The 26,447-nt window shown below is 49.5% G+C and overlaps 1 protein-coding gene across 1 annotated transcript in view; it reads right to left on the reverse strand.

Moving 5' to 3' along the window:
* Positions 1-26,447, reverse strand: part of ARHGAP18 (Rho GTPase activating protein 18) — an 80,479-nt gene that overhangs the window by 35,396 nt on the left and 18,636 nt on the right. The window contains exons 2-4 of the mRNA XM_054393104.1: positions 12,687-12,880; positions 8,712-8,947; positions 3,292-3,364 (exon numbers count right to left, since the gene is read on the reverse strand). Of these exons, the coding sequence (XP_054249079.1) occupies positions 3,292-3,364; positions 8,712-8,947; positions 12,687-12,880 (503 nt within the window). The remainder of the gene's footprint in view (positions 1-3,291; positions 3,365-8,711; positions 8,948-12,686; positions 12,881-26,447) is intronic.

The raw sequence follows: 26,447 nt of genomic DNA on the forward strand, positions 1-26,447 counted from the left end.
ACCTGTGAAAACTAAACAAGACCAAAAATACTCCCACAAAAACTAACCAAGAAAAAAAAAATAATCTTAGAAACTGCTGAACTGCTCTGTTTGAGGAGGGTGAGGCAGAAAACAATGAGAACTTCAGGGTTTCACATTATTCCCTGAGCTTGCTGACACTGTTTATGTAAGCAACAAGGTGTGCTGGACTGGCAAAGAAAGGAGGAGTGAGCACAGGTTGCTTTATGGGCAAACCAGAGTCATCCTTCACCCTGCCAGAAGCACTTTGGAATGCAGCATTCAAATGAGCAACAGAGTCATCACCTTTGGATAAGGGCCAAAGAGAGTCATTCATGGTAACAGTCAGAAGACAGAGAACCAGAGAGGCACAAAGGTTGGAGAGGACCTCTAAGGTCATCCAGTCCGACCTTCTACCCCACAACTCCAAAACCACTAAACCATGGCCCCAGGTGCTATGGCCACACATTTCTGGAACACCTCCAGGGATGGGGACTCCACCACCTCCCTGGGCAGCCTGTTCCAGTCCCTGACCACTCTTGCACCAAAGAAATTTTTCCTCATCTCCAACTTAACCCTCCCCTGGCCCAGCAACTCAGTTTAAGCTTTGGATTACCTTTTTTCCCTAATGCCTGAGGTGATATTCATTTCGGGGGGTTTGGGGGGGGGGGGAAGGGGGGTAAAAGTTGTACAATTTCCCTGTCAAAGAGGGTTTCTATTTTAAAATACTGTCTTTGGACTTGGATTTCATCAATTTTTAGTATGTCTGAACTACTGGGCAACAAAGCTGGGGAAGGGTCTGGAGAATAAGGAGCAGCTGAGGGAGCTGGGGGTGTTTAGTGTGCAGAAGAGGAGGCTGAGGGGAGACCTCATTGCTCTCTACAGCTCCCTGAAAGGAGGTTGCAGTGAGGTGGGAGTTGGTCTCTTCTGCTTAGTGTCAGGTGGTAGGACAAGAGGAAATGGCCTGAAATTGTGCCAGGGGAGATTTAGGTTGGAGATTAGGGGAAATTTCTTTGTTTCAATAGTGGTCAGGGATTGGCAGAGGCTGCCCAGGGAGGTGGTGGAGTCCCCATCCCTGGAGGTGTTCAAGAAATGTGTGGCCATGGTGCTGGGTTGCTGGTTGGACTGGATGATCTTAGAGAGGTTTTCCAACTCAAACAATTCTCTGATTCCGTCAGGCACTGTTTACTTTGTCTGCCCTCCCTGTTTGTATAACACTGATTTGCTCATCTTTGTGGAGAAAAGTTCACAGCACAGCACTGAAACAGGTGTGGTGTTGTTGACATCACTCCACCTGTGTGGTTTGGCTGCAAATTGAGCTGATTTTCTTGTTCCTGCTGCAATCCTGGGAGCAGAGCCCACTGGAGCAAGCTGACAGGAGCAGAAGTGCAGCAGGATGTAAGCAGGCTTTCCATGCAGGCTGTGCTGTGGAGAGCTAGCATCTGGGATTTGCCTTTCAGAACTTCCCATTCCTGAAGGGTTCATCAGGGCCAATGGCAAAAAAAAAAAAAAAAGAGAACCAGATGTGATAAAAACTCTGCCATAATTGCTTGGGAATGTTCCAGCTCTGAAGCCTGCAGTGCAGTTTACTGATAGAAGCAGCAGGCATCTCTTCCTTCCCTTGTGCTGAACCAGCACTCTGGCAGCTCTCCCAATTTTTTTCCTGTTCTTACTGGAGTGAGGTTTGCTGAGAGGGAGGGGAGGAAGCACACAGGTTGGGTGTTCTTCAGGGCTGCTTTGTATTCATCTCTCTCATTTCAGCTTTCATCCACATCCTGTGCTGTTTTCTAAGTCTAACCCCAAGGCACCAATTTTTGCAGAAGCCTGCTGCTGAGCATGGAACTGGAGCACAATTTTAGTGCTGGCTCAATTACAGATCAGTTGCTGGAGGTAGGGAACTCGATCTGCCTGCTTGACTACGTAAGTGGCTACAGGGTTCAGTGTAACACCTCTGGGGGGGTGTAAGAGCCTTGGGGCAGCCCTGCTCCAAAGACACTTAAGGGTGCAGGGAAAGCCATCCTTTTACTACTGGGTATGAAAAGCAGCAGAATCAGAATGGTTTGGGTTAGAAGGGACCTTCAAGATTATCCAGTTCCAACCACCCTGCCATGGGCAGGGACACCTCCCACTACTCCAGCTAGCTCAAGGCATGGTCAGCCTGGCCTTGGAACACCTCCAGGGAGGGGGCATCCACAACCTCCCTGGGCAACCTGTTCCAGTGTCTCCCCACCCTCACTCTAAAGAATTTCTTCCTAATCTCCACTCTCAATCTCCCCTCTTCCAGCTCAAAGCCATTGCCCCTTGTCCTGCCACTCCAAGCCCTTGTCAAAAGCCAGATATCCTGGAGCCCCTGGAAGGCTGCTCTAAGGTCTCCCTGGAGCCTTCTCTTCTTCAGGCTGAACAACCCCAACTCCCTTAACTTCTCCTCATAGCAGAGGTTCTCCAGCCCTCTGATCATCTTCATGGCCTCCTCTGGACCCTCTCCAGCAGTTCCACATCCTTCTTGTGTTGGGGGCATCAGAACTGGACACAGTGCTCTAGGTGAGGTCTCTCTCAATCACCTCCCTGGGCAGTCTGCTCCAATCCCTGACCACTCCTGCAACAAAGACATTTTTCCTAATCTCCAACCTAACCCTTCCCTGGCACAATTTCAGGCCATGTCCTCTTGTCCTACCACCTGATATTAAGCAGAAGAAACCAACCCCCACCTCACTGCAGCCTCCTTTCAGGGAGCTGTAGAGAGCAATGAGCTCTCCCCTCAGCCTCCTCTTCTCCAGACTAAACAATCTCCAGACCCTTCCCCGGCTTTGCTGCCCTTCTTTGGACACTCTCCAGCACCTCAGTATCCTTTTTGGAGTGAGGGACCCTAAACTAGACACAAGGTTTGAGGTGCAAAACCAAACAAACCAGATGAGCTAAATTAAGGCTCAGAAAGACCTTAGCACAGCTCTGAGAGGAGACTTCTCCAGATGACTTGATTGTGAGACGATCACTGGTAACAAACAAGCTTTCCCAGATGGCTTGAAGTCATACTCACACTCAACAATTTTATACTGCAACAACACAGGCCAGAGCAGGTTTCTCCTAAGATTTCCATTTTGTTGTGATCAAAGTCACAGAATCACAGAGTGTCAGCTTGGAAGGGACCCCAAGGATCACCTGGGTTCAACCTTTCTAGTTGAAACGAGCTGCCCCCCTTAGCTGGGCCTATGTAGAGCTTGTGTAGTTGAAAGCCTACAGATTAAAAGGGAAGAAAAAGAAGAAAGAAAAAGGCAGGCAGCTGTTTGGCATTACCTTCTGTTCCATCCTGTGCTTCAGTTTTGTTTTCACTTGCTGGCACAGCTGAGGGGTCACTTCCATCACAGACCTAAGAAAGGAACAACAAAGCAGCATGTCTGTAAAACCCAAGTGCAGGTTGTGGGAAACTCCTTTGACTCTGTGGAGGATTCAGATGAGTCCTCCTGTAAAACCCAAGTGCTGAGGGAGCTGGGGGTGTTTAGCCTGGAGAAGAGGAGGCTCAGGGGAGACCTCATTGCTCTCTACAACTACCTGAAGGGAGGTTGTAGCCAGGTGGGGGTTGGTCTCTTCTCCCAGGCACCAGTGACAGAAGGAGAGGACACAGTCGCAAGCTGTGCCAGGGGAGGTTTGAAGTGATGTTAGGAAGAAATTCTTCACAGACAGAGAGATTGGCCATTGGGATGTGCTGCCCAGGGAGGTGGTGGGGTCACCATCCCTGGAAGTGTTTAAAAAGAGACTGAACGAGGCCCTTGGTGCCATGGTTTAGTTGATTAGATGGTGCTGGGTGATAGGTTGGACTTGATCATCTCAAAGGTCTTTTCCAACCTGGTTAATTCTGTGATTTTGTGAAACTCCTCTGACTCTGGTACAGGACTCAAATGTGGTCTCCTGCAATTCAGGGGCATGCAAAAGCACAGCTCTGTGTTTCAGAAGAGAGGGCTACAAGGAGACCTTCTTGTGGCCTTCCAGTAACTGAAGGGAGCTACAGGAAAGCTGGGGAGGGACTTCTGAGAGTGTCAGGCAGTGATAGGACTCGGGGGAATGGAGCAAAACTAGAAATGAGGAGATTCAGATTGGATGTCAGGAAGAAATTCTTCCCCATGAGGGTGGTGAGAGACTGGCACAGGTTGCCCAGGGAGGTGGTGGAAGCCTCATCCCTGGAGGTTTTTGCAGCCAGGCTGGATGTGGCTGTGAGCAACCTGCTGTAGTGTGAGGTGTCCCTGGCCATGGCAGGGGGTTGGAACTGGCTGAGCCTTGAGGCCCCTTCCAGCCCTGACAGTTCTGTGATTCTACGATTCAGCAGTAAACCCTGCACCAAAGCCTAAGGGGATCTGAAATCTAGGTAGTTAAAACAGAAATAATTAAGTCTATTCCCCCTCTTCCTAACAGGCCAGGTGGGTGTAAGACTTCATTTTCCTGAGCTGTAAAGAATAAGAAAATGCAGTCTGTGACCTGAACACAGTTGGCACTGGGAAGAATACAGAAAGGGGATCTGGAGGAGGCATTTTGACTGCCTCAGTCCAAATCCCTTCTTCCTGCAAAATCTGACATGGTTGCTATGCTTAAAATTTTACATGTGAACAAGAGTTAGACCCTTCCAGAGAATTCAGTTAAGGGGCTGGATAAATCTTTTCTAAGAGGCTAAGCAAAAGTAAATAGTGATAAATTTATTCCATTTCATTGGCTCTGCACATTCCTAGATAGTTTGGGAACACAAGTTTTCTTTCTCTTTTCTCTCTGCAGCTTCTTGCTTGCTTGGCTGCCTCATCTCCCTTCGGACCTTCTGAACTGACTTCTGGTGTGTCTGCGAGGTACAGGGAAGGGGTGGGGGGAAAAGAAGCAAAACAGTCTCCCTCTGGGCTGCCCAGGGCAGGGTGAATATGCCCAGGGGGTTACTTCTGATTGTTATTGAGCTGTAAATACATTTTGCACATGTCTTATTACCTTTTCTAATTTCATATTTAGTCCATTTTTGTAAATAAAACTTCACTTTTGCTTTCAAGTCCTGAGTTTGTCTCTCTGGTGATCCACTCCAGGGGTAAATCTCCATTCTGGGAGTGAACCTCCAATTTGTTAGGGTCCAAATCCAACCCAAAACAGCTGCCATCCCCAAAGAGCAATCCTATCCTTTTGGCAGGGAGGCCTGACATCAGGATCTGTGCTCACAGCTTGGGTTCCCAACAGCAAAACTCAGACATTTCGAAGAGGCAACCAAACAGGGAACTATTGGAACAATTCTCTCCCTTCTGCCCAGGCTCCAGACCTCTCCCATTCTAGGAACTGACACAAATCTGTGTATTTCCTTTTATAAAACCAGGGATTGTGAGAGGTGGAAAAAGACAACACAACTGCCCAGAAAATTACTCCTGTTGCACAGAGCAGCAGAAGCAGACTGGGAAGCTGTCAAGACTAGCTTGTCCTTGGGAATGTGGCAGGAAACTTAGGAGAAACAGAACACAACTGCTGTGTTGATGAGAAACATCAACCCCATTGTTTGACCTTTCCTCCTGCTTTCCTGCAGGTGAAGGGAGCTTACAGGATTTTAAAGGCTATTATTAACCTGGAAAGACTTCAATACAGCTGCAGATGGCTTCAGTCCTCCTTTGTTACATAGAAAGCTGTGTAATGATGGGAGAGCAGCAAAGCACTGAGACAAGTTATAGAGGGAAGCTGTAGAAGCTCCTTCATCACAGACTTTCTGTGACAGAGGAGGGGAATAAGCACTGGGTTTGCTGAAGGCTAGAGAGAGTCCAAAGGAGGCTATGAGAGTGCTGAAGGGCCTGGAACATCTGTATGATGAGGAAAGGCTGAGAGCCCTGGGGGTGTTCAGCCTGGAGAAGAGAAGGCTGAGAGGGGATCTGATCAATAGTTACAAATATCTGAGGGGTGGGGGGCAAGAAGGGGCCAGGCACTGCTCAGTGGTGTCCTGGGATAGGACAAGGGGCAGTGGACACAAACTGGAAGCCAGGAAGTTCCACCTAAACATGAAAAGAAACTTTGGTGTGAGGGTGCTGGAGGCCTGGAACAGGCTGCCCAGAGAGATTGTGGAGTCTCCTTCTCTGGAGACTTCCAAGACCCACCTGGATGTGTTCCTGTGTGACCTACCCTGGGTGATCCTGCTCTGGCAGGGGGTTGGACTTGATCTCTGGAGGTTGCTTCCAAGCCCTACCATTCTGTGATTCTGTGATCTTGCTTTAGAAAAAGGGATGCAAGGACAGATTTGAGAGCCTGCACTGGTATTATTTTACTTCAGTCATGAAGACGGGTTTAGAAAGATTTTTTTTTTTCTCCAGTTATTTCTATATTTAATACATATTGTAACCTCCTGGTTTATAAATCTTAAATGCCTACAGTCTGCTCGCATTACTTCTCACTGATGTCATCAGTATCAACACATGCAGTTTAAGATATACAGAATCACAGAATGGTAGGGGTTGGAAGGACCTCTGGAGTCCAACCCCCCTGCCAGAGCTGGGTCACTCAGGCCAGGTCACACAGGAACACAGGAGAGTTTTCAAAGTCTGCAGAGATAAAGACTCCACCACCTCTCTGGGCAGCCTGTTCCAGTCACCCTTAAATTAAAGAAGTTTCTCCTCATGCTTAGACGGAACTTCTTTTGCTCAGGTTTGTGCCTGTTACCCCTTGTCCTGTCACTGGGCACCACTGAGAAAAGCCTGGTCCTATCCTCCTGACTCTCACTTTTTAAGTATTGATCAGCAGTGATAAGATCCCCCTCAGGCTGCCCTTTTCCAGACTAAACAGCTCCAATTCTCTCAGTCTTTCCTCACAAAAGAGATGTTCCAGTCCCCTCAGCATCTTTGTAGCCCTTTGATGTACCCCCTCCAGCAGGTCCCTGCCCTTGAACTGGAGAGCCCAGAACTGGACATGGCATTCCAGAAGTCCACTGAAGCCTGTGCCATGATTTTCAAACATTCCCATGTGTAATTTCAATCCAAGGGCAGGAGTATTGGCTGTGCCTCCCTGTACTGATAAGCCTGGAAGGGGCAATCTTGCTGCTTGAGGCTCTGCTACCTGACCTCTATGGCTCTGCAATCTTGTGGCTTTTAGCTTTTATGGAGCTCAGCACTTGTGCAACCACATGCAAAGCAGAACAGTGAAAGGGAAGCTGTGCCTCCAGAACACACTTCTGAGCTTACAAATTCCACCCCCTACATTTCCTCTCCACTGAATTGGAAAGGAAGCTGGTGGGGGAAAGGAGGAAGTTAAATCCCCTCCAAGTCTGCTGTGCTTTCCACCACCACTACCACTGCTCTGGTGAGGAGGGATGGGGCTGAGGGCAGCTAAGCTGGCTGTGCACCTCCACCAGCTCAGTCTTCTCATGGCTGAGGAGCTCGTGGCTTTGGGGGGAGCAGACAGGACACACACTTCTCCACAGAAGAGAGATGCTACTCAGTCTCCATCTCCCTCCTTCCTCTTTCCTGCACAGAAGGGAGGAACCATCCCATTCAACACCCCATGAGAGTAAACTGGGACCCTTCAGGACCCACCAAAGCAACTTCCCACACACAGTTTAATGACACATACAGGCCCTGGGAGGTAGCATGAGCTCTAAGTCCCCAGAAAGATCTAGACAGAATAAAGCAGGTCAGGCTGGTGTCCCTCTGAGCTGCGTCAGGAGGGCAGCAGGGCAGTACCACCCAAAGGTCAAAGTAGGCTTTTGGCAGCTCTTTGGGTGATTGCTGGCATGAGTTTTGCATTGGAGTTAAAATTAATTCAGATTTGTATCTTGACCATGGAGTGGTTGTTTTAGTCACCACCTTTAAGTAACCTGAGGCCAGTACACATGCTTCTTTCTACCTACCAAAACTGCTTAATGCAATGTCAAGTCTAGACCCACACTGTTACCAGAAAGTCAGTTAAAAACCCCCTTGGAAACCAGGGAAAAGTTAGACACAAATCTGGGAATATTCCTTTTGTGCCTGTGTGTCCTTCTGTACCCAACCCCTGTGTGTTCCTCTCTTCTCCCCATCAGGATCAAAACCATACAATCACAGCATCACCTGACTGGGAAAGGCCTTAAGGTCATAAAAAGGACACAGAGCTGCTGGAGTGAGTCCCAATGAGGACCACAAAGATGATCCAAGGGCTGGAGCAGCTCTGCTGTGAGGCCAGGCTGAGGGAGCTGGGGGTGTGCAGCCTGGAGAAGAGAAGGCTCCAGGGGCACCTTAGAGCTGCCTGCCAGGACCTGAAGGGATCCTACAGGAAGGCTGCAGAGAGACTTTTCATGAAGGTGTCTAGAGACAGGCCAAGGGGGAATGGTTTGAAGCTGAGGCAGAGCAGGGTTAGACTGGAGCTGAGGAAGAAGTTAGGAAGAGTGGTGGGAGACTGGCTGCCTGGGGAGGCTGTGGCTGCCTCCTCCCTGGGGCTGTTCAAGGCCAGGTTGGATGAGGCCTTGGGCAGCCAAGTCTAGTTGAGAGGGTCCAAGCCCCAGGCAGGGAGTTGGAGTAGATGATCTCTGGGGTCCCTTCCAACCTAAGCCATACTATGATCAATCACCAAGTCCAACCATAACCTAATATCTCCCTGTACATAACTCTTAGACCATGGCCCTAAGCTCCTCATCCAAACATCATTGAAACCCCTCCAGGGATGGTGACTCCACCACCTCCCTGGGCAGCCTGACCCAGTGCCTGATGACTCTTTTGGTGAAGAAATGATGATGGATAAGAACTTACTTTTCCCTTTGAGTCATTTTGTAGCCTGAAGATATCTCTGACATCAGGAATGTGGTGCTGTTTGTTTTTTTTCCTCATGGTCTGGGTGACAGTTTCCACTCTTTTTTCCACTGCTGCCTTCTGGGTTCTGGTGAGGGTGGACAGGAACACCATGCTTTCCAGGGAGTCACCAGAGCTCTCAGCAAACAGATTTGACAGACCTGCCTCCTTCAGCCATTCTTCTTCCAGTTCTCCCTCTGAGCAAAGCAAAGTGAAAAAAAAGGCATAAATGTTGGCCTTTGGGTACTGTTAATCACGCTGGATGCTCACAACATGGGGTTGTTAATGCAGTTCACAGGGAAAGTACAAAGGGGATCCAGAATTACACAGAATGGGAGGGGTTGGAAGGATCCAGAGATCATCCTAATCCAAACCCCCTGCCAGAAGAGGATCACCCAGGGCAGGTCACACAGGAACATGGCCAGACAGGTATGGAATGTCTCCAGAGGTGAAGACACCACCTCTCTGGGCAGTCTGCTCCAGTGCACCATCACCCTTAAATGAAAGAAGTTCCTCCTCATGTTCAGATGGAACTTCTGATGTTCCAGTCTGTGCCTGTCACCCCTTGTCCTGTCACTGGGCACCACTGAACAAAGCCTGGCCCCATCCTCCTGACAGCCACCCTTTCAGTATTGATCAGCAGTGATGAGATCCCCCTCAGGCTGCTGTTTTCCAGACTAAACAGCCACAATTCTCTCAGCCCTGCCTCACCAGAAAGATGTTCCAGTGCCCTCAGCATCTCTGTAGCCTTTTGCTGTTCCCTCTCCAGCAAGTCTCTGCCCTTGAACTGAGGACACAATATTCCAGATGGACCTCACCAGGGCAGAGTAGAAGGGGAGAAGAACCTCCCTTGACCTGCTGGCCAACTCTTCTCAGTGTACCCCAGGATGCCCTTGGCCTTCCTGGCCACAAGGACAGGTTGCTGGCTCATGGCCATCCTGTTGCCCATCAGCACTCCCAGGGCTTTTTCCCCAGAGCTGCTCTCCAACAGCTCAGTCCCCAGGCTGAACAAGAACAATGACTTAGACTACCATGACATGGAAAAAGCTGTTGTTTCTACAGAGCTTCCAAAGGGTCAACATGATACCAAAGCTTTTAAAGTAGTTAGTTCAGTAGAGACAGCTGTGGAGCAAGCTTTATAATAATCTACAGCACTTCTGTTAAACCATCAGCCACTTTGTACATGCACCTAGACAGAAATGTGCCTGGGGGAGTCTGAAAGCCTCTGATCATTGCTGCTTCATTGATTTTCAATTCTCAATCTCTTTAGCTCCCTCACCTTACATGCTTCTGCCCATTCTTGATACAGTGATCCCACAGCCCTTCATTAGCTCCATTTAATGAAGGACAAACCAGGCTGCCGGAGTCACCTTAATGCCATTTTTTAATCAGTTCTTATGTCATGGTTTCCAGCACGCTGCCAGCCCACAGAACAATTGTTGCTTTAGTTTAGAGCTGATAAGGTTTCCTTTATTGACAGACCACAGCACATGACAGAGGAGAAAGCTATCAAATCCCCTTACTGATGCCAACATTTCTGCTTCTGAACTCAGTACCCCTCTCCTGACACCAAGTCCTGTCTTGTGGTGACTGCCAGTAACCCTCTCAACCATTCAAGCCACACTTCCATTTATCAGATATCTAACAGCACCCATGGCAGCTTCACTACTGACTGCAGCTGCCCACCATGCCCATTGAACATCCAAGTGGGCATCTGAATACTAACAGCTCTCAGAAAACAGACACAAAATTGTACTAAAAGCTAAACCCTGAGCTTCTCACAAAGCTCTCTTTGATTCTGTCACTGGGGCTGGAAAGAAAGGCTGCACCCATTCACCAGAGCAGATCACAGAACACAGACTGGCTTGGGTTGGAAGGGACCTCAGGATCATCCAGTTCCTCCCACCAGCCCAGGTTGCTCAAGATCTCATCCAACCTGGCCTTGGAACACCTCCAGGAAGGGGCTTCCATGACTTCCCTGGGCAACCTGTTCCAGTGTCTCACCACCCTCACTCTAAAAGAACTTCTTCCTCATCTCTAGTCTCAATCTCTCCTCTCCCAGCTCAAAGCCATTGTCCCTCATCCTGTCACTACAAGCCCCTGTAAAAAGTCCCTCCCCAGCTCTCCTGTAGCCCCCTTTAGCTGTGACTAAGGTATCTCTCACCTCTCTCCTTCCTTGCCTCTCGTGGCCCTGTCTCAGGTAAAGCCCCACTCAGGCAGGCCCAGCAGCCAGGTGCAGTGTTCCATACATTCAGGTGTGCTCCACAGCCACGTGAGGGGGAAGGGCAATCAGACACTGGGATGGGCTGCCCAGGGAGGTGGTGGAGTCCCTGGAGGTGTTTAAGGAAAGATTGGATGTGGCACTTGGTGCCATGCTCAGGTCAAGGTGGTGGTGTTAGGTCATAGGCTGGGCTGGATGATCTCAGAGCTCCATTCCAGGCTCAGTAACAATTCTGTGATTCTGTGTGGGGCAGAGCAACATCTGCTCCAGCTGGCCAGCAGCTCAACTGTGCTGACTCCCTTGGGCTTCACAGCAGGGCTGGATTAGTGACTAGGGGAAGAAGGCTACCCACAAATAACCAAAGGAAAAGGAGTGTCTTGGAGTGCAGAGCCTGAGGGCACAGCAGCATGGGTGAGCAGGGGAAGAGCAGAGGCTCCCAGCCTGAAGGAAGCTCTGCTGCTCTGGAGCTCTGTCAGATGCCATGATCCCAGGGCACCTGGGCTTGCAGCCTTCATGTTTCTTCAGGGGCCCCATTGCTCTTCAAAGCCCAGGGGGGCAGAAGTGCAAATCCCTTTGCAAGCAAATGGAGCACATTGTTCTGATCAAGCAGAGGCCATCCAAAATGCAAATCTCATCACTTCAACTTACTGAGCCTGTGGGACCCTTGCAAGAAAGGGAGAGAGGCAGGCACTGCACTGTTAGAGGCAGGTGTGAGAAAAAGCTTTGTTTACTGGAATTAAGGACATGATTTTTCTTGTCCTATCAGACAGCAGAGGAGTAAAGAAAGCACTCAAGATTCTAAAATCATGCCCTCAGGGTGCTTCTGAGAAACAAAACTAACACACCTGAACAGTCACAACACATACAAGCCTAGAAAGTTACTCACTAAACTCAACCCAGTTAAACATTAGCTTCTCTTCTAGAGCATGAGGTTCCTATCCACAACAGCTACCATAATGAACAACAAGCACAAAAACTAAGTCAGTTTAACAGAAAACTGCAAAGAAAGCTCCAATTGCTGGGGTTTGCTAGCACAGCCACCTTTCTCATCTTCTGCAAACACCATTTAAAGGAAACCCAGCCTTTTCCTCAGCTCTGGTCCAGCTCTTTTTCAGGGCCCTGCCTGTTTCTGGTGATACCATCAGAGGCAACAGAAATGGATGTTCAGCAGTGACCTCCTATGTGATTTAAGTATGTTTCATAGATTCATAAAATGCTTTGGGTTGGAGGGAACCTTACAGATAATCCAATTCCAAGCCCCTGCCATGGGCAGGGACACCTCACTCAAGGCCTCATCCAACCTGGCCTTCAACACCTCCAGGCAAGAGGCATCCACAGCCTCCCTGGGCAACCTGTTCCAGTGTCTCACCACCCTCACTGGAAGGAATTTCTTCCTCATCTCCAGTCTCAATCTCCCCTCTCCCAGCTCAAAGCCATTGTCCCTCATCCTGTCTCTCACAAGCCTTTGTCAAAAGTCCCTTCCCAGCTTTCTTACGGCTCCCTTGAGATACTGGAAGGCTGCTCTAAAGTCTCCCTGAAACCTTCTGTTCTCCAGGCAAAACAACCCCAACTCTCTCAGCCTGCCCCCACAGGGGAGGTGCTCCAGCCCTCACTTGGACTCCATGTATTTGAAACCTTTTTGCTTGCTGTAACATCTGCAAAGCCACCTCCCCCCAGATGCCTGCTGGGTGCACTGCCAGCAATGGACTCATTACCATCTGGCTCTTTCACTACTACTCGCTCCTCGTGATTAGTGCCTCTGGTTTCGTGGATGTTCTCAAGCTCTTTCCAGTAGTCGTCCATGGACAGCTCATCCAGGGAGTCCTGGGATCCGGAGCGGTCAAAGGATGCTCCATCAGGGGTCTTCCTGAAGTGCTCATGGTTCATTGTATACTGGCCAGACCGCCGGCTGCAGGCACAAACCAAAGGGCAAGGCTTGGTTAGCTTTCTGAGGTGCAGGAGAGATTAGTGTCTGTGAAGGCAGCTACTGATGGATCCTGCCAAAGGGTCAGAGAAAATTATTGTCCACAAGTCAAGCAGGATATTAAAAAAAATCCTATCTGGGATGTACTGATATTTAACATTGCTGCTATAAGCACCTCCCAGCCTGGACTGGCACAGGAACCTGTACAAAGGAGGAAATAATGAACCCAAGCTCTACTAATCTGAGTCACACCAAACCTCTAATTCAACTTGCAACAGTCACAGGTTCACAGATTGCATCGGGTTGGGAGAGTGAACCCTCAAAGGTCATCTTGTCCAACCCCCCTGCAGTCAGCAGGGACACCTCCAGCTACCGCAGGCTGCCCAGAGCCACATCAAGTCTCACCTTGAATGTCTACAGGGATGGAGCCTCCACCACATGTCTGGGCAGCCTGCTCCAGTGTCTCACCAGCCTCATTGTGCAGAACTTCCTCCTGATACCCAACCTTAATCTCCCCTGCTCCAGTTTCAAACCACTGCTCCTCCTGCTATCCCCACAGGCCCTTCTGAACAGTCCCTCCCCAGCCTTCCTGGAGGTCCCCTGCAGATATTGAAATGCAGCTCTAAGGTCTCCCTGGAGCCTTCTCTCCAGGCTGAACAGCCCCAACTCTCCCAGCCTGTCCTCATAGCAGAGGTACTCCAACCTTCTGATCATCTTCATGGCCTTCTCTGGACTCTCTCTCCATCAGGTCCTTGTGTTGGGGGCCCCAGAGCCAGACCCAGCCCTGCAGGTGAGGTGTGAGCAGAGCAGAGGGGCAGGATCTCCTCTCTCCATCTCTGATCACACTGCTTTGGATGCAGCCCAGGCTGCCCTTGGCCTTCTGTGCTGCCAGTGCCCATTGCTGGCTCCTGTCCAGCTTCTCCCCCACCAGTACCCCCAAGTCACTTCCACAACCTTCATCTTACATCTCTTCCTAGCATTACCATTCATAAAGAGCTTTTCCAAAGTGCCTTTCTGCCAGACTAAATTCATAGAGCTTGGCAGTATTCCTACTTTTTTATCCTTTGCTATTCTTTTAGTTTTAATTAATGTTTAGTCTGGTAGCTATGACCTTATCACAAGGACAAAGTAGAATTCCTGAGCTCGTGAACTAAAGGGGTGAGTCCTAATGTTTAATAAAGGCCGTATCTGTTCCTGTCCTGCCTTCTCTTCGACTCAAAGCTTACTGCTTTTATAGTTTGATGTTCAAGCATTTCACTCACCCTGCCAAATGGAAGTTGCTAAGGCTTTCAGAAGAGATCCTTCATCTTAAACACAGCTGTGACTAAAGAAACCAACAAGCTGAAGCCTTGAGGTCTCATCTTGACCTCGTGACGTCACTGGCAAAAATCACCACTGCCCTAGGAAAGACCTCCTCTGAACAAGTGCAAAGGTTCCAATGATGTCACTGAAGTTGCAGGTCATCCTTACCAGCAAGGAGACCAAACAAACAGCCACAAACTGATTCTGAGCATCAGTGGATCATGAGCAGCAGCCTGATCTGACTTCAGAGTTGGCCCTACCTTGACTGGGGAGTAGATCAGACAAGATGATTCTTAGTGGTCCATTCTAAACTAGGCTACTCTCCTGTTATGACAGTATATTAAAAAAAAAAATCTTCCTTGCATTAAAAAACAGTGAAGTTGTTAACACCTCAGGAAGAGCTTCAGATGTCTTTTATGTCTGAAATTGTCTCCAGAGCCTAAAAAAGAAGGCATGGTTTGGGGTTAAGTAATAAATATTCATGGTTCCTTGAATGGTTTGGGTTGGAAAGGACCTTCAGGATCATGTAGTTCCAACCCCCCTGCCACAGGCAAGGGACACCTCTCACTAGAACAGGTTGCTCAAAGCCTGCTTGGGCCACACTCAGCACCTGTGCTGGCTGCTGGAGATGGTTCTGGTGCAGCTGCATGAACATCTTCCTGCAGTGATTAGCACTGGATTCACAAGCAGCACAGCTCACACAGGGGACACACCTTCCAGAAGCTTAACAGCTGAGGTAGCTACACAGACAAAATGCATTTATTTGGCAAAGAATCATAGAATCTTTTCAGTTGGAAAAGACCTCTAAGATCGTTGAGTCCAACCATCAACCTAAGACCACCATGGCCATTAAACCATGTCCCCAAGTGCCATGACCACAGGTTTCTTGAACACCTCCAGGGAAGGAGCCCATCCACAACCTCCCTGGGCAACCTGTTCCAGTGTCTCACTACCCTCACTCTCAAGAATTTCTTCCTAACTCCCAGCCTAAATGTCTCCTCCTCAAGCTATCACTTATTCTGGGAGAAAGCTGTAGCAGATAGCAAGCACTGTGGATTTATTACAAGGCAAGCACAGAATCACAGAAAACATCTGATTGGAAGAGCCCTCCAAGCTCACCCAGTCCAACCTTTTACGCAGCACTGAAGGGTCAGCACCAAACCACGTCCCTAAGCACCAGGTCCATGCTGCTTGAACACCTCCAGGGCTGGTGACTCCAGCACTGCCCTGGGCAGCCTGTTCCAACACCTACCTTGACAGCTGGCTGACTTTGCAGCTTTATCCAGAATGAAAACAAGAGGCCCCCGTCCTTTGCATTTTCCCTTGGCCCCAGTGCCACTTGCTAGCTGCCCCCAAGTCACTAGAGCCATACCTTTCTCTCTGCAGATAAGTCCCTTGTGTGGCCAGGTCACAAATCCTTTCACACCATATGTGCTTGATTCTCTGATAAGAAATACCAAAGCTGTGGACTTTGCCTTTAAAGGTAAAGAGCGTTATGGAAGGACTGGGAGTTTCCACCCTTCCTGCCTCTCTGCTCCAGGTGCAAGTTAATAAATGACAGTGAATTACCCAGCTGATATGCACCCCAACATCATCCCTTAACCTGCCCTTACTTGAAAGCAAGGAAAGGAGGGGGGAAAAAAGTAGATATAAAGGAGGATTTGGCTTCTGCATCAGCAGCAATAACTACACCTTGCTAGGAGTGGAAATAGAGAAGAGGAGACTGAGGGGAGACCTCACTGCTCTCTACAGCTCCCTGAAAGGAGGCTGCAGTGAGGTGGGGGTTGGGCTCTTCTCTTTAGTATCAGGTGATAGAAGGAGAGGAATTGAGCCAGGGAGGGTTTAGGTTGGAGATTAGAAAAAATTTCTTTGCTGCAAGAGTGGTCAGGGATTGGAACAGGCTGCCCAGGGAGGTGGTGGACAGCCCCTTTCCTGAAGGTGTTCAAGAAACCTGTGGACATGGCACTTGGGGACATGGTTTAATGGCCATGGTTTTCTTAGGTTGATGGTTGGACTCAACGATCTTAAGAGGTCTTTTCCAACCAGAACAATTCTATGATTCTGTACCAAATAAATGCATTTTGTCTGTGTAGCTACCTCAGCTGTTAAGCTTCTGGAAGGTGTGTCCCCTGTGTGAGCTGTGCTGCTTGTGAATCCAGTGCTAATCACTGCAGGAAGATGTTCACGCAGCTGCACCAGAACCATCTCCAGCAGCCAGCACAGGTGCTGAGTGTGGCCCAAGCCAGTTGGGCTTCCCAGCCCCTGCCCAGGCTTTGCTTCTCCTGCAGGTGGAGGTGCTCAGGGCAGCCTGGGCCCATCTCAAGCAGCCTCTGCACAGGAACTGCAGGCTGAGCCAGGGCAGATTTCACCTTATCACCCCCCAGCAGTTCTCTGGTGGCCTTTCACCTTTGAAACAACCTGCTCTGACTGACCCACCTCAGCTGAAGTTTAACCACCACAGCACACCACCACAGGAGAAAACCAACAGATTGAATACGCTGAAAGCTTGCCCTGCTAGGGCCTCTGGCAGGATGAGGGGGGACACCCTGCAGCAGGATAAGGGGGGGACACCCTGCAGCAGGATGAGGGGGGGACACCCTGCAGCAGGATGAGGGAGGGACACCCTGCAGCAGGATGAGGGGGGGACACCCTGCAGCAGGATAAGGGGGGACACCCTGCAGCAGGATAAAGGGGGGACACCCTGCAGCAGGATGAGGGGGGGACACCCTGCAGCAGGCTATGGGAGGGACACCCTGCAGCAGGCTGTGGCTCTGTGCCACACTTCAGGGGGCTGCTCCTCCTCACCTTCCAGGCTCAGTACTCTCCCCAGACTGAGCTTTGGCTCAGAGAACTCTTCAGGCTGTTTAGCCTGGAGAAGAGGAGACTGAGGTGGGGATCCGCTCAGTGCTGACTAAAATCTAAAGGGTGAGTGTCAGGAGGATGGAGCCAGACTCCTCTCAGTGGTGTCCAGCATCAGGACAAGGAGCAATGGACTCAAACTGGAATACAGGGAAAAATTCTTCCCTTTGTGGGTGGCAGAGCACTGGAGCAGGCTGCTCAGAGAGGTTGTGAAGTCTCCTTCTCTGGAGGCATTCCAGGCCTGCTTGGACATGTTCCTGTGTGATTTCCTCTGGGGGATCCTGCTCTAGCAGGGAGGGTGGACTGGGTGATCTTCAAAGGTCCCTTCCAAGCCCTCCCTTTCCATCACCTTGTCAAATCTTTGTCCTGAAATGCACAGCTGACTCTCAGCATGGAGCACTTAAGGCCATTTTCAGGGTCCTGTGAGCATTTGCTGTGCATTAAAACCACTCCATTAACCCCCAGAGACTTCGCCCTCCCCTTCAATCCCCAGCCACAGGCCTGCTCTGCTTACAATCATAAAATCCTGGAATGGTTTGGGCTGGGAAGCACTGGTTGCATACCACACAATAAAAACACACAGGTGGCAATGAGATAAGGCCAAGAACAAAATAAAAACCAAAACAGAGAGAAGGGTGAAATCAATCAATCAATCAATCAATCAATCTTGGTGACAACAGAACCTTAGGACCACAGAACTGTTCTAATTGGAAGAGAGCTTTCAGATCTTCAAGCACTCCCCCAGAGCTCACAGCCCCAGCCCTGCTGCTGAGCCACTGCCACTGCCCCATGTCCCTCAGCACCACATCCATGCAGCTGTGAAACCCCTCCAGGGATGGGGACTGCAGCACCTCCCTGGGCAGCCTGGGACAGTGCCTGAGAACCCTTGCTGGGAAGAGATTGTTCCTAATCTCCAACCTGAACCTCCCCTGGCACAGCTTGAGGCTGTTTCCTCTTGTCCTGTCACTGTATGTGAGAAGAGACCAACCCCCAGCTGGCTCCAACCTCTCAGGGAGCTGTACAGAGCAATGAGCTCTCCCCTCAGCCTCCTCCTCTGAAGACTAAACATCCCCAGGTCCCTCAGCTCCTCCTCACCAGCCCTATTCTCCAGACCTTTGTTGCTCTTCTCTGGACCTACTCCAGCACCTCAATGTCCCTCTTGGAGAGAGGGACCCAAAACTAAACCAAATATTCAAGGTGAGGCCTCCCCAATGCAGAGCAGAGGTGAAGGATCGCATCTGTAGGCTGCTGGCAGGTCTGTAAAATATCATAAGGAATCTGGAAGAGAGATATATTTTTAAAAATAAGAATTCCCACATTCCAGACTCATTCAAAAACCAAACAAGCAAAAGTTCTTTTACAGGCCTTTCAAACGCCTGTGTGACAAGCTTTACAGTCGTGTAGGAGATTGCTTTGCAGAACAACTACTGGCAGGAAACAAGGAGGTTTCATTACAAGGAAAGCTGTTCCTGGGCTTGCAGATAAGAGGTTACTTTTGCAGCACATTCTAAACTTTTCATAGAATCACAGAAGGGGTTAGGTTGGAAGGGACCTTCAAGATTATCCAGTTCCAACTCCCCTGCCATGAGCAGGGACACCTCCCACCAGCACAGCTTGCTCAAGGCCTCATCCAGCCTGGCCTGGAACACCTCCAGGGAGGAGGCAGCCACAGCCTCCCTGGGCAACCTGTGCCAGTGTCTCACCACCCTCACTCAAGAATTTCTTTCTAATCTCCAGTCTCAATCTGCCCTCTCCCAGCTCAAAGCCATTGTTACTCATCCTGTCACTCCCAGCCCTTGTCAAATGTCCCTCCCCAGCTCTCCTGGAGCCCCCTGGAAGGCTGCTCTAAGGTCTCCCTGGAGCCTTCTCCAGCCTGAACATCTCCAAGTCTCCCAGACTGTCCCCACAGGGGACACTTTGAGAAAACGCCAGCTCCTCCTAACCTCCACAGCCACCTAAAGTCATGTTCAAGCCTTATCCCTGCAGCATTTCAGATTACTGTGCAGTAAGTTTCCTCTCCAGTCCTCAGAAAACTTGCATTTCCACTAAGGTCTTCACTAACACACCCTCAAACTCTCTTTAGGTCTTATTAATGTCTATTTCCAGTCACCAGTAAGCAGTTTACTCTTCCAATAGCTTTACAAGGAGCAGTGCAATACTCTCATTTCCAGTTCTGACCCCAGCTACTCAGACACCTGCCCTTTGCAGCTGATGAGTGTTGCCTATCTCTGTACAGATCTGAGCCCCAAGGTGTAGAACTTACTCCTCAACCTAATTACTGCAAGTGTCTTACCAGAGCTAATCCTCTTGCCCCTCCCCCCCCCCACCACCAGAGACACATTTATTTACTAGAAACACCAAGGATGTAAGAAGCAGCACTCCAGAGTGACCAGAGGGGAGCCATTGAAAGCAGTTCCTGTAAGGAACAGCATTTGTTATGGTTACAAGGAAAGACATCAGATTTGGGGTACTTCACTGAGCACTGGACAACTTCACAATGTCCAACCTAACCCTCCCCTGGCACAATTTCAGGCCATTCCCTCTCCTTCTAAGCCTGAGGCCAGGGAGCAGAGCCCAACCCCCACCTCACTGCAACCTCCTCTCAGGGAGCTGTAGAGAGCAATGAGGTCTCCTCTCAGTCTCCTCTTCTCCACACTAAACACCCCCAGGTCCTTCAACTGCTCCTCACCAGCCCTGTTCTCCAGACCCTTCTCCAGCTTGGTTGCCCTTCTCCAGACACACTCCTTCTGCCACTGGATCTCTGGGCATTAACAATTCAGGTCTGATCCATGCAAACTGCAAGGCAGATAAAAGGAAGCTCTGCTGATCATAGAATCATAGAATTGTTAGGGTTGGAAGGGACCTCAAGGATCATCCTGTTCCAACTCCCCTGCCATGGCCAGGGACACCTCACACTACAGCAGGTTGCTCACAGCCACATCCAGCCTGGCTGCAAAAACCTCCAGGGATGAGGCTTCCACCACCTCCCTAGGCAACCTGTGCCAGTGTCTCACCACCCTCATGGGGAAGAACTTCTTCCTAACATCCTGATGTGGGTTTGTGACAGACTCCAGCTCTATGACTCTAAATAAGTGGCACTCTCAAAACAGAATTATCCTGTTGACACAGGAGTTACAAAGGCTAACCAGATTTAAACAACCAAAGGATGCCTTTGTGGCTCATTTTGGAATCTACTCCCTGAGCAATCCCATGCCTGAAGTGCTGTGCTCTGAAACAAAAACTCAGGACTTCCCAAATCCCTTCAAATCTAAACAATTTACAAAGATATGGACAGGGAAACAATGTGGTCTCCTGTCCTGCTTTTCATCCTGAAGGCTGAGCTACAGCAGTGTGGGAATAAGTAAAGCTCCTAAGCCCAAAGCTGCCCCCATGCCTCCCCTCCTTTCAAGGAGCCAAGCACCACCACAAGGTCCAAAGAGTTCTTAGCTGAATTAGCCAAGCAGGCTCCAGTGTAATGGCTGCAGCAGCTGCCTGGCTTGAGCTCAGTGTTCTTGGCTGGGACACTGGATGGGGAAATGATTGCCAGACCTTCCTGTTACCACAGTGCCTACCAGAAAGGCATCCTAATCATGGGGTCATAGAATGGCTTGGGCTGGAAGAGACCTCAGAGATCATCTACTCTAGTCCCCTGCAATGGGCAGGGACACCTCACACCAGCCCAGGTTGCTCCAGGCCTCATCCAACCTGGCCTTGAACACCCCCAGGGATAGGGCATCCACAACTTCCCAGGCCAACCTGTTCCAGTGCCACACTCCCACTAAAGAACTTCTTCTTAAGATCTAGTCTAAATTTACTCTCCCTCAGCTTAATGATGGACATTTTAGTGTCCAGAACAACATAAACATGTCTCTCACCCCTTATAAAGTTCTTTGTAACTTTTAGAGGGCATTAGATAAACTTTAGCCTGGGCTTGGACTTCTGCTTTTCATCCCAGCTCCTAGATCTTGTCACCATGAAACAACTGCATCCTTTCCTTACTACCTTTCCTTTTCTTTCTTCTCTCCGTGACTGTCTACAAACTTTTTCTGCAACTCAGTCTTTTCAAGAGAGTCAAACAGGATAAGCAAAGGGGACAGAATCCTAGATCCATAGAATGATTTGTGTTGGAAGGGACCTTAAAGCTCATCCAGTTCCAACTTCATTGCCATGGGCAGGGACACCTCCCACCAGCACAGCTTGCTCAAGGACTCATCCAGCCTGGCCTTGAACACCTCCAGGGAGGAGGCAGCCAGAGCCTCCCTGGGCAACCTGTGCCAGTGTCTCACCACCCTCATACTGAAGAACTTCTTCCCTACATGAATCTACATCATGTCAGTGTTTTGGGGAACTGACTTAAAGAGCTTTTTCTGGCTGCTCTGTGACCTCATGGGACATTTTGAATGTCAATTGCAATCAAACTTGCCCAAATCCTCCTTAAGCTCCAAAGAAAAGCCAGAGAAGTGGGAACTGAGGCAAAGCTCTGTTCTCCTTCCCACAACAGAGCACAAAGTGAGTGCAGAGAGGGTATGAACCAGCACCCACTTGCTAAATGAGCATGAAAAAGGCTGAGCAGAGAGAATCAGGTCTCTTAAGGATTGTTTTGTAATACCATCAGCTGCTCTTAATACCTGCTCAAAACTGCTCTGGAGATTAAAACAAAGGGAGAAAAACACAAAACCAAACCAACCCAACCCCAAAACCCCAGAATCCCCCACAAAGTGGCATTTTAAAGCCCTCCACTAATAACAAATGCACAGCAGCCTAATGTTATGGCAGGGAAGGTTGAGCAGATGATCTCTAAGGTCCCTTCCAAGCTAAGCCATTCTGTCATATATGCACTGTCCTGCTTCCAGCCACATCCTCAGCATTAGTTATGTCAGATTTGATTTTTCACCTCAGAGAACATAACCTTCCTCTTTTGCCAACCCCAGCCTGCCACTGAAGAGAACAGGAAGGAAATCAAGGCAATGACACAGACTGCACTGAATATTCTAATCCACTGCACAAGAAACAGGGAGATTCCAGACACCATGCCAAAACTTAATTTGCCTGAGCTATATGCAGCACTGCTAAGAAGATTAAAATATTTCATGCCATTTCCTTCACTAGGGCCTCATGTTCCTACACTGCCATTTGGATCCTATTTCATCCTTCTGATTAGATGAATTATGGTGAACTACACATACACACCCTGTCTAAAATGATGGTACAGAGCACAGAATGGTTTGGGTTGAAAGGGACCTCCTCCAAAGCAGGGACAACAGGGACAGGTTGCTCAAGGCCATATCTAGCCTGGCTTTGAACACCTCCAGGGAGGGGCATCCACAACCTTGCTGGGCAACATATTCCAGTGTCTCACCACCCTCACTGGAAACAATTTCTTTTCCTTTTCCAGCTCAAAACCATTGCACCTCATCCCGTCACTGCCAGCCCTTGTCGAAAGTCCCTCCCCAGCTCTCCTGTAACCACACTCAGGCAGTGAAAGGCTGCTCTAAGGTCTCCCTGGAGCCTTCTCCAGGCCAAACAGCCCCAACTCTGTCAGCCTGTCCCCACAGGAAAGGATGCTCCTGCCCTCTGAGCATAGATTCATTAAACAGTTTGGGCTGGAAGGGACTTTAAAGATCATCTTGGTGGTCTCCTCTGGAAGGGTGTTGGCCCCTGTGCATGCCTGATGATGTGAACAAATTTCTCATCAAAAAAGCAATTAGAACTATAACAAGTCCAGTGCAGAAGAGCAGCAAGAAGATTGCTTTCTGCTATTCCACCCCAGGTTGTTTCAGATTAAACCTGATGGAGTTCCACTCCACACAATACCAGAAAGAATGCAGGGCTGCCAGCTGCAGCCACAAAACCTGCCCCCCACAAAGGAGTGCCCCAGCTGCTTCCTTGGGTTTGCAGGGACTGCTGCATTCCAGCCTCTGAGCTGCTCAGTTCAAGACTTCAGCTTTTTTCTCCAACAATGGAATACACAGAATCAGAGAATGGTCCAGGCCGGATGGGACCTCCGAAGCTCATCCAGTCCAACCCCCTCTGCAGTCAGCAGGGACATCCCCAGCTAGATCAGGTTGCCCAGAGCCCTGCCCAGCCTCACCTTGAATATCTCCAGGGATGGGGCCCCAACCACCTCCCTGGGCAACCTGTTCCAGTCTTCCACAACCCTCATGGTGCAGAACTTGCTCCTAACATCCAATCTCAATCTGCTCTTCTCCAGTCTGAAGCCATTGCCCCTTGTCCTGTCCCTGCAGGCCTTTGCAAACAGTCCCTCTTCATCCTTCCTGTAGCCCCCTTCAGGTCCTGGCAGGCTGCTCTTCTCCTGGAGCCTTCTCTTCTCCAGGCTGAACACCCCCAGCTCCCTCAGCCTGGCCTTGTAGCAGAGGTGCTCCAACCCCCTGAGCATTCTCATGGCCCTCCTCTGGACCCTCTCCATCAGCTCCATGTCCTTCCTATAGTGAGGGCTCCAGACCTGCACAAAGCACTCCAGGTGAGGTCTCCTCAGAGCAGAGCAAAGTGGCAGCATCACCTCTCTGGCTCTGCTGGCAATGCTGCTTTGGATGCAGCCCAGGATGGGATTTGCCTTCTGTGCTGCAAGCTCACACTGCCTGCTCCTGGCCAGCTTCTCATCCATCAGCACCCCCAAGTCCTTTTCCACAGGGCTGCTTTCTAACACCTCATCCCCAGTGTGTGTTGATAGAGAATATAGAAGCCTGCTTCTTTCCTTTAATGAGAGGTGAGTCTCACAGACCCACAGCCTTTCAACTGAACATCTGGCATTGTCAGACTTGCAATAAAATTATCACACTTAGCAAAACTGAGAAGGAACAGAAGACATCAGCTTTAATTTTGTGTTGAAAAAACGAAGTAGGCTATGCTGTCCCAGGTCCTGCCATCCTGATCTTTTTAATTGTCATCCCACTTGAATGAAGACTCTCAAAGGCTCTGCAAAAACATTCCTGTTTTTTACCCATACACAGAAGTTTCTGTGTCAAACACAGACATAGAGAGACAAAAAAGAGAAATAGTTTGGGAGGGCAAAACACACCAGAAAGGAAAACAAGGGGACAAGGGAAGCTGAGTGACCTGCATGCGTACAATCACACAGGTGGCACTGTCTTAGAAGCAGGTTTGCAGCTTGTGCAAAGCTTCTCTAAGTCCCATCTAAGTACGAAGATGCTGAGGAGATTGAAACATCTCTCTGAGAGAATTAGGACTTTTTAGCCTGGAGAGGAGCAGCCTGAGGGGGATCTCATCACTGCTGAGCAATACTGAAAGGGTGGGTGTCAGGAGGATGGGGCCAGGCTAAGTTCAGTGGTGCCCAGTGACAGGACAAGGGGTGACAGGCACAGACTGGAACATCAGAAGTTCCATCTGAACATGAGGAGGAACTTCTTTCATTTAAGGGTGATGGAGCACTGGGGCAGGCTGCCCAGAGAGGTAGTGGAGTCTTCATCTCTGGAGACATTCCAGACCTGTCTGGCCATGTTCCTGTGTGATCCTGCCTTGGCAGGGGAGCTGGACTTAATGTTCTAAGGAGGTCCCTTCCAACCCCTCCCATTCCGTGATTCTGTAAAATAGAAAGGAGTGTCCAAACTGAACAGACACCCAGCAGATTTCCCTTACACACAGCCCTAATTGTGTTTATAGCTCGAATTTTAAAGAAAACGTGTTGTTCACAGCTAGGAAAAGAATGGCCTCGGTTCAGCCTTCCCTTGCCACAGCTCTGGCTCTGACCCATGGCCAGTTGGTCTTTCTCATTTCATAGATTCACAGAATGGGTTGGGTTGGAAAGGACCTTAAAGATCACCCAGTTGACCCTCCTGCCATGGGCAGGGACACCTTCCACTAGCCCAGGTTGCTCAAGGCCTCATCCATCCCTTCCAAATGCCTTCTACATCACCTGGCTTCACATGCAGACAGAAGTTTCCCTCTGCAGTTTTGAGTCTTTTCATTCTCTGCTATCCATATCAATTACAACAATGGATGCAAAGTATCTACTCAGTAACAGCTCTCATGCTGCTTACTGCAAAAACATTCCAACAGGCCATTACAATTTTTTTTAACTAACACTTTTTGTGTAATTTTCTAAGAGAAACACTGGAACTAATCTTCTCCCAAAGAAGAGAATAAAGCCTGAGCGAGATTACTTCAGGCTCCACAGATATCAAAGAGAATAAAGCAGGAAGTGAAACAGATACACTATTTGTAATTCCATTATAGAGAGGCACAGGGAGGAAAGATTTAAATAATTTAGTTTTCTTTTCTCAATGGAAAAAAAAATATAAGCATGGCAGCAAAGCCTGATTGAAGCTCCCTGGGCAAATACCAGCACCCTCTAGTAAAGGAAACTTGCAGCCATGAAATGGGACTGGAGGCTCTTTTGTGCCTCTAAAAGCATCAGCTCTTACCATCCTAACCAGGATTTGAGGGGTGGCCTCAGCAGTGTGGAGTACAGAGGCACAATCCCTGCCCTGTTCCTGCTGCCCACACACCATTGCTGATCCAGGCCAGGATGTTGGTGGCCTTCTTGGCCACCTGGGCACACCCTGGCTCATCTTCAGCTGCTGTCAACCAGCACCCCCTTTCCTCCTCACAGAGCTGCTCCAGTCCCATCAGCATCTTTGTAGCCTCCACTGGACTCTGTCAAAAGTTCCCTGTCTCTCTTGAACTGGGGAGCTCAGAACTGGACCCAGTACTCCAGATCCCCTCTCAGTCTTCTCCTCTCTAGACTAAACACCCCCAGGGCTCTCAGCCTCTCCTCACCAGGCAGTGCTCCAGTCCCTTCAGCATCCTTGTAGCCCTCTGTTGGGCTCTCTCCAGCAGATCCCTGTCCCTTTGGAACTTGGGAGCCCAGAACTGGAAGCAGTATTCCAGGTGAGGTCTCACCAGGGCAGAGTAGAGGGAAAGGAGAAGCTCCCTTGACCTGCTGTCACACTCTTCTTCCTGCACCCCGGGAGACCAACCACTTGGCCTTCTCTGCCATGAGGGCACATGGCTGGCTCCTGGTGAACTCAGATGTACTCCTCTGTGTAAAGAGGGTAACAATAGCACTGACTGGTAGCACCAAGCAGCTGTGATTGCAGAGCCCAGGGATAATCAAGGAAAAGGAAACACCACACAACACATTCAACCTGAAATAAGACACAAGCCATAAGCAGATGCTTCCATAAATACAAATCCACTTTTTCCTTTGCTGCAGGTGCACAAACCACGTACAGGATAGAAAGAGCAAGGTTATGCACCTCCCTGGGCAGCACATCCCATGGCCAATTACTCTTTCTGGGAAGAACTTTCTCCTCACCTCCAGCCTGAACTTCCCCTGGCACAACCTGAGACTGAGTCCTCTTGTTCTGGTGCTGGTGCCTGGGAGAAGAGCCCAACCCCCACCTGGCTACAA

This window comes from Indicator indicator, chromosome 27, assembly GCF_027791375.1.
Source record: "Indicator indicator isolate 239-I01 chromosome 27, UM_Iind_1.1, whole genome shotgun sequence".
In the NCBI taxonomy this organism is placed as follows: Eukaryota; Metazoa; Chordata; class Aves; order Piciformes; family Indicatoridae; genus Indicator; species Indicator indicator.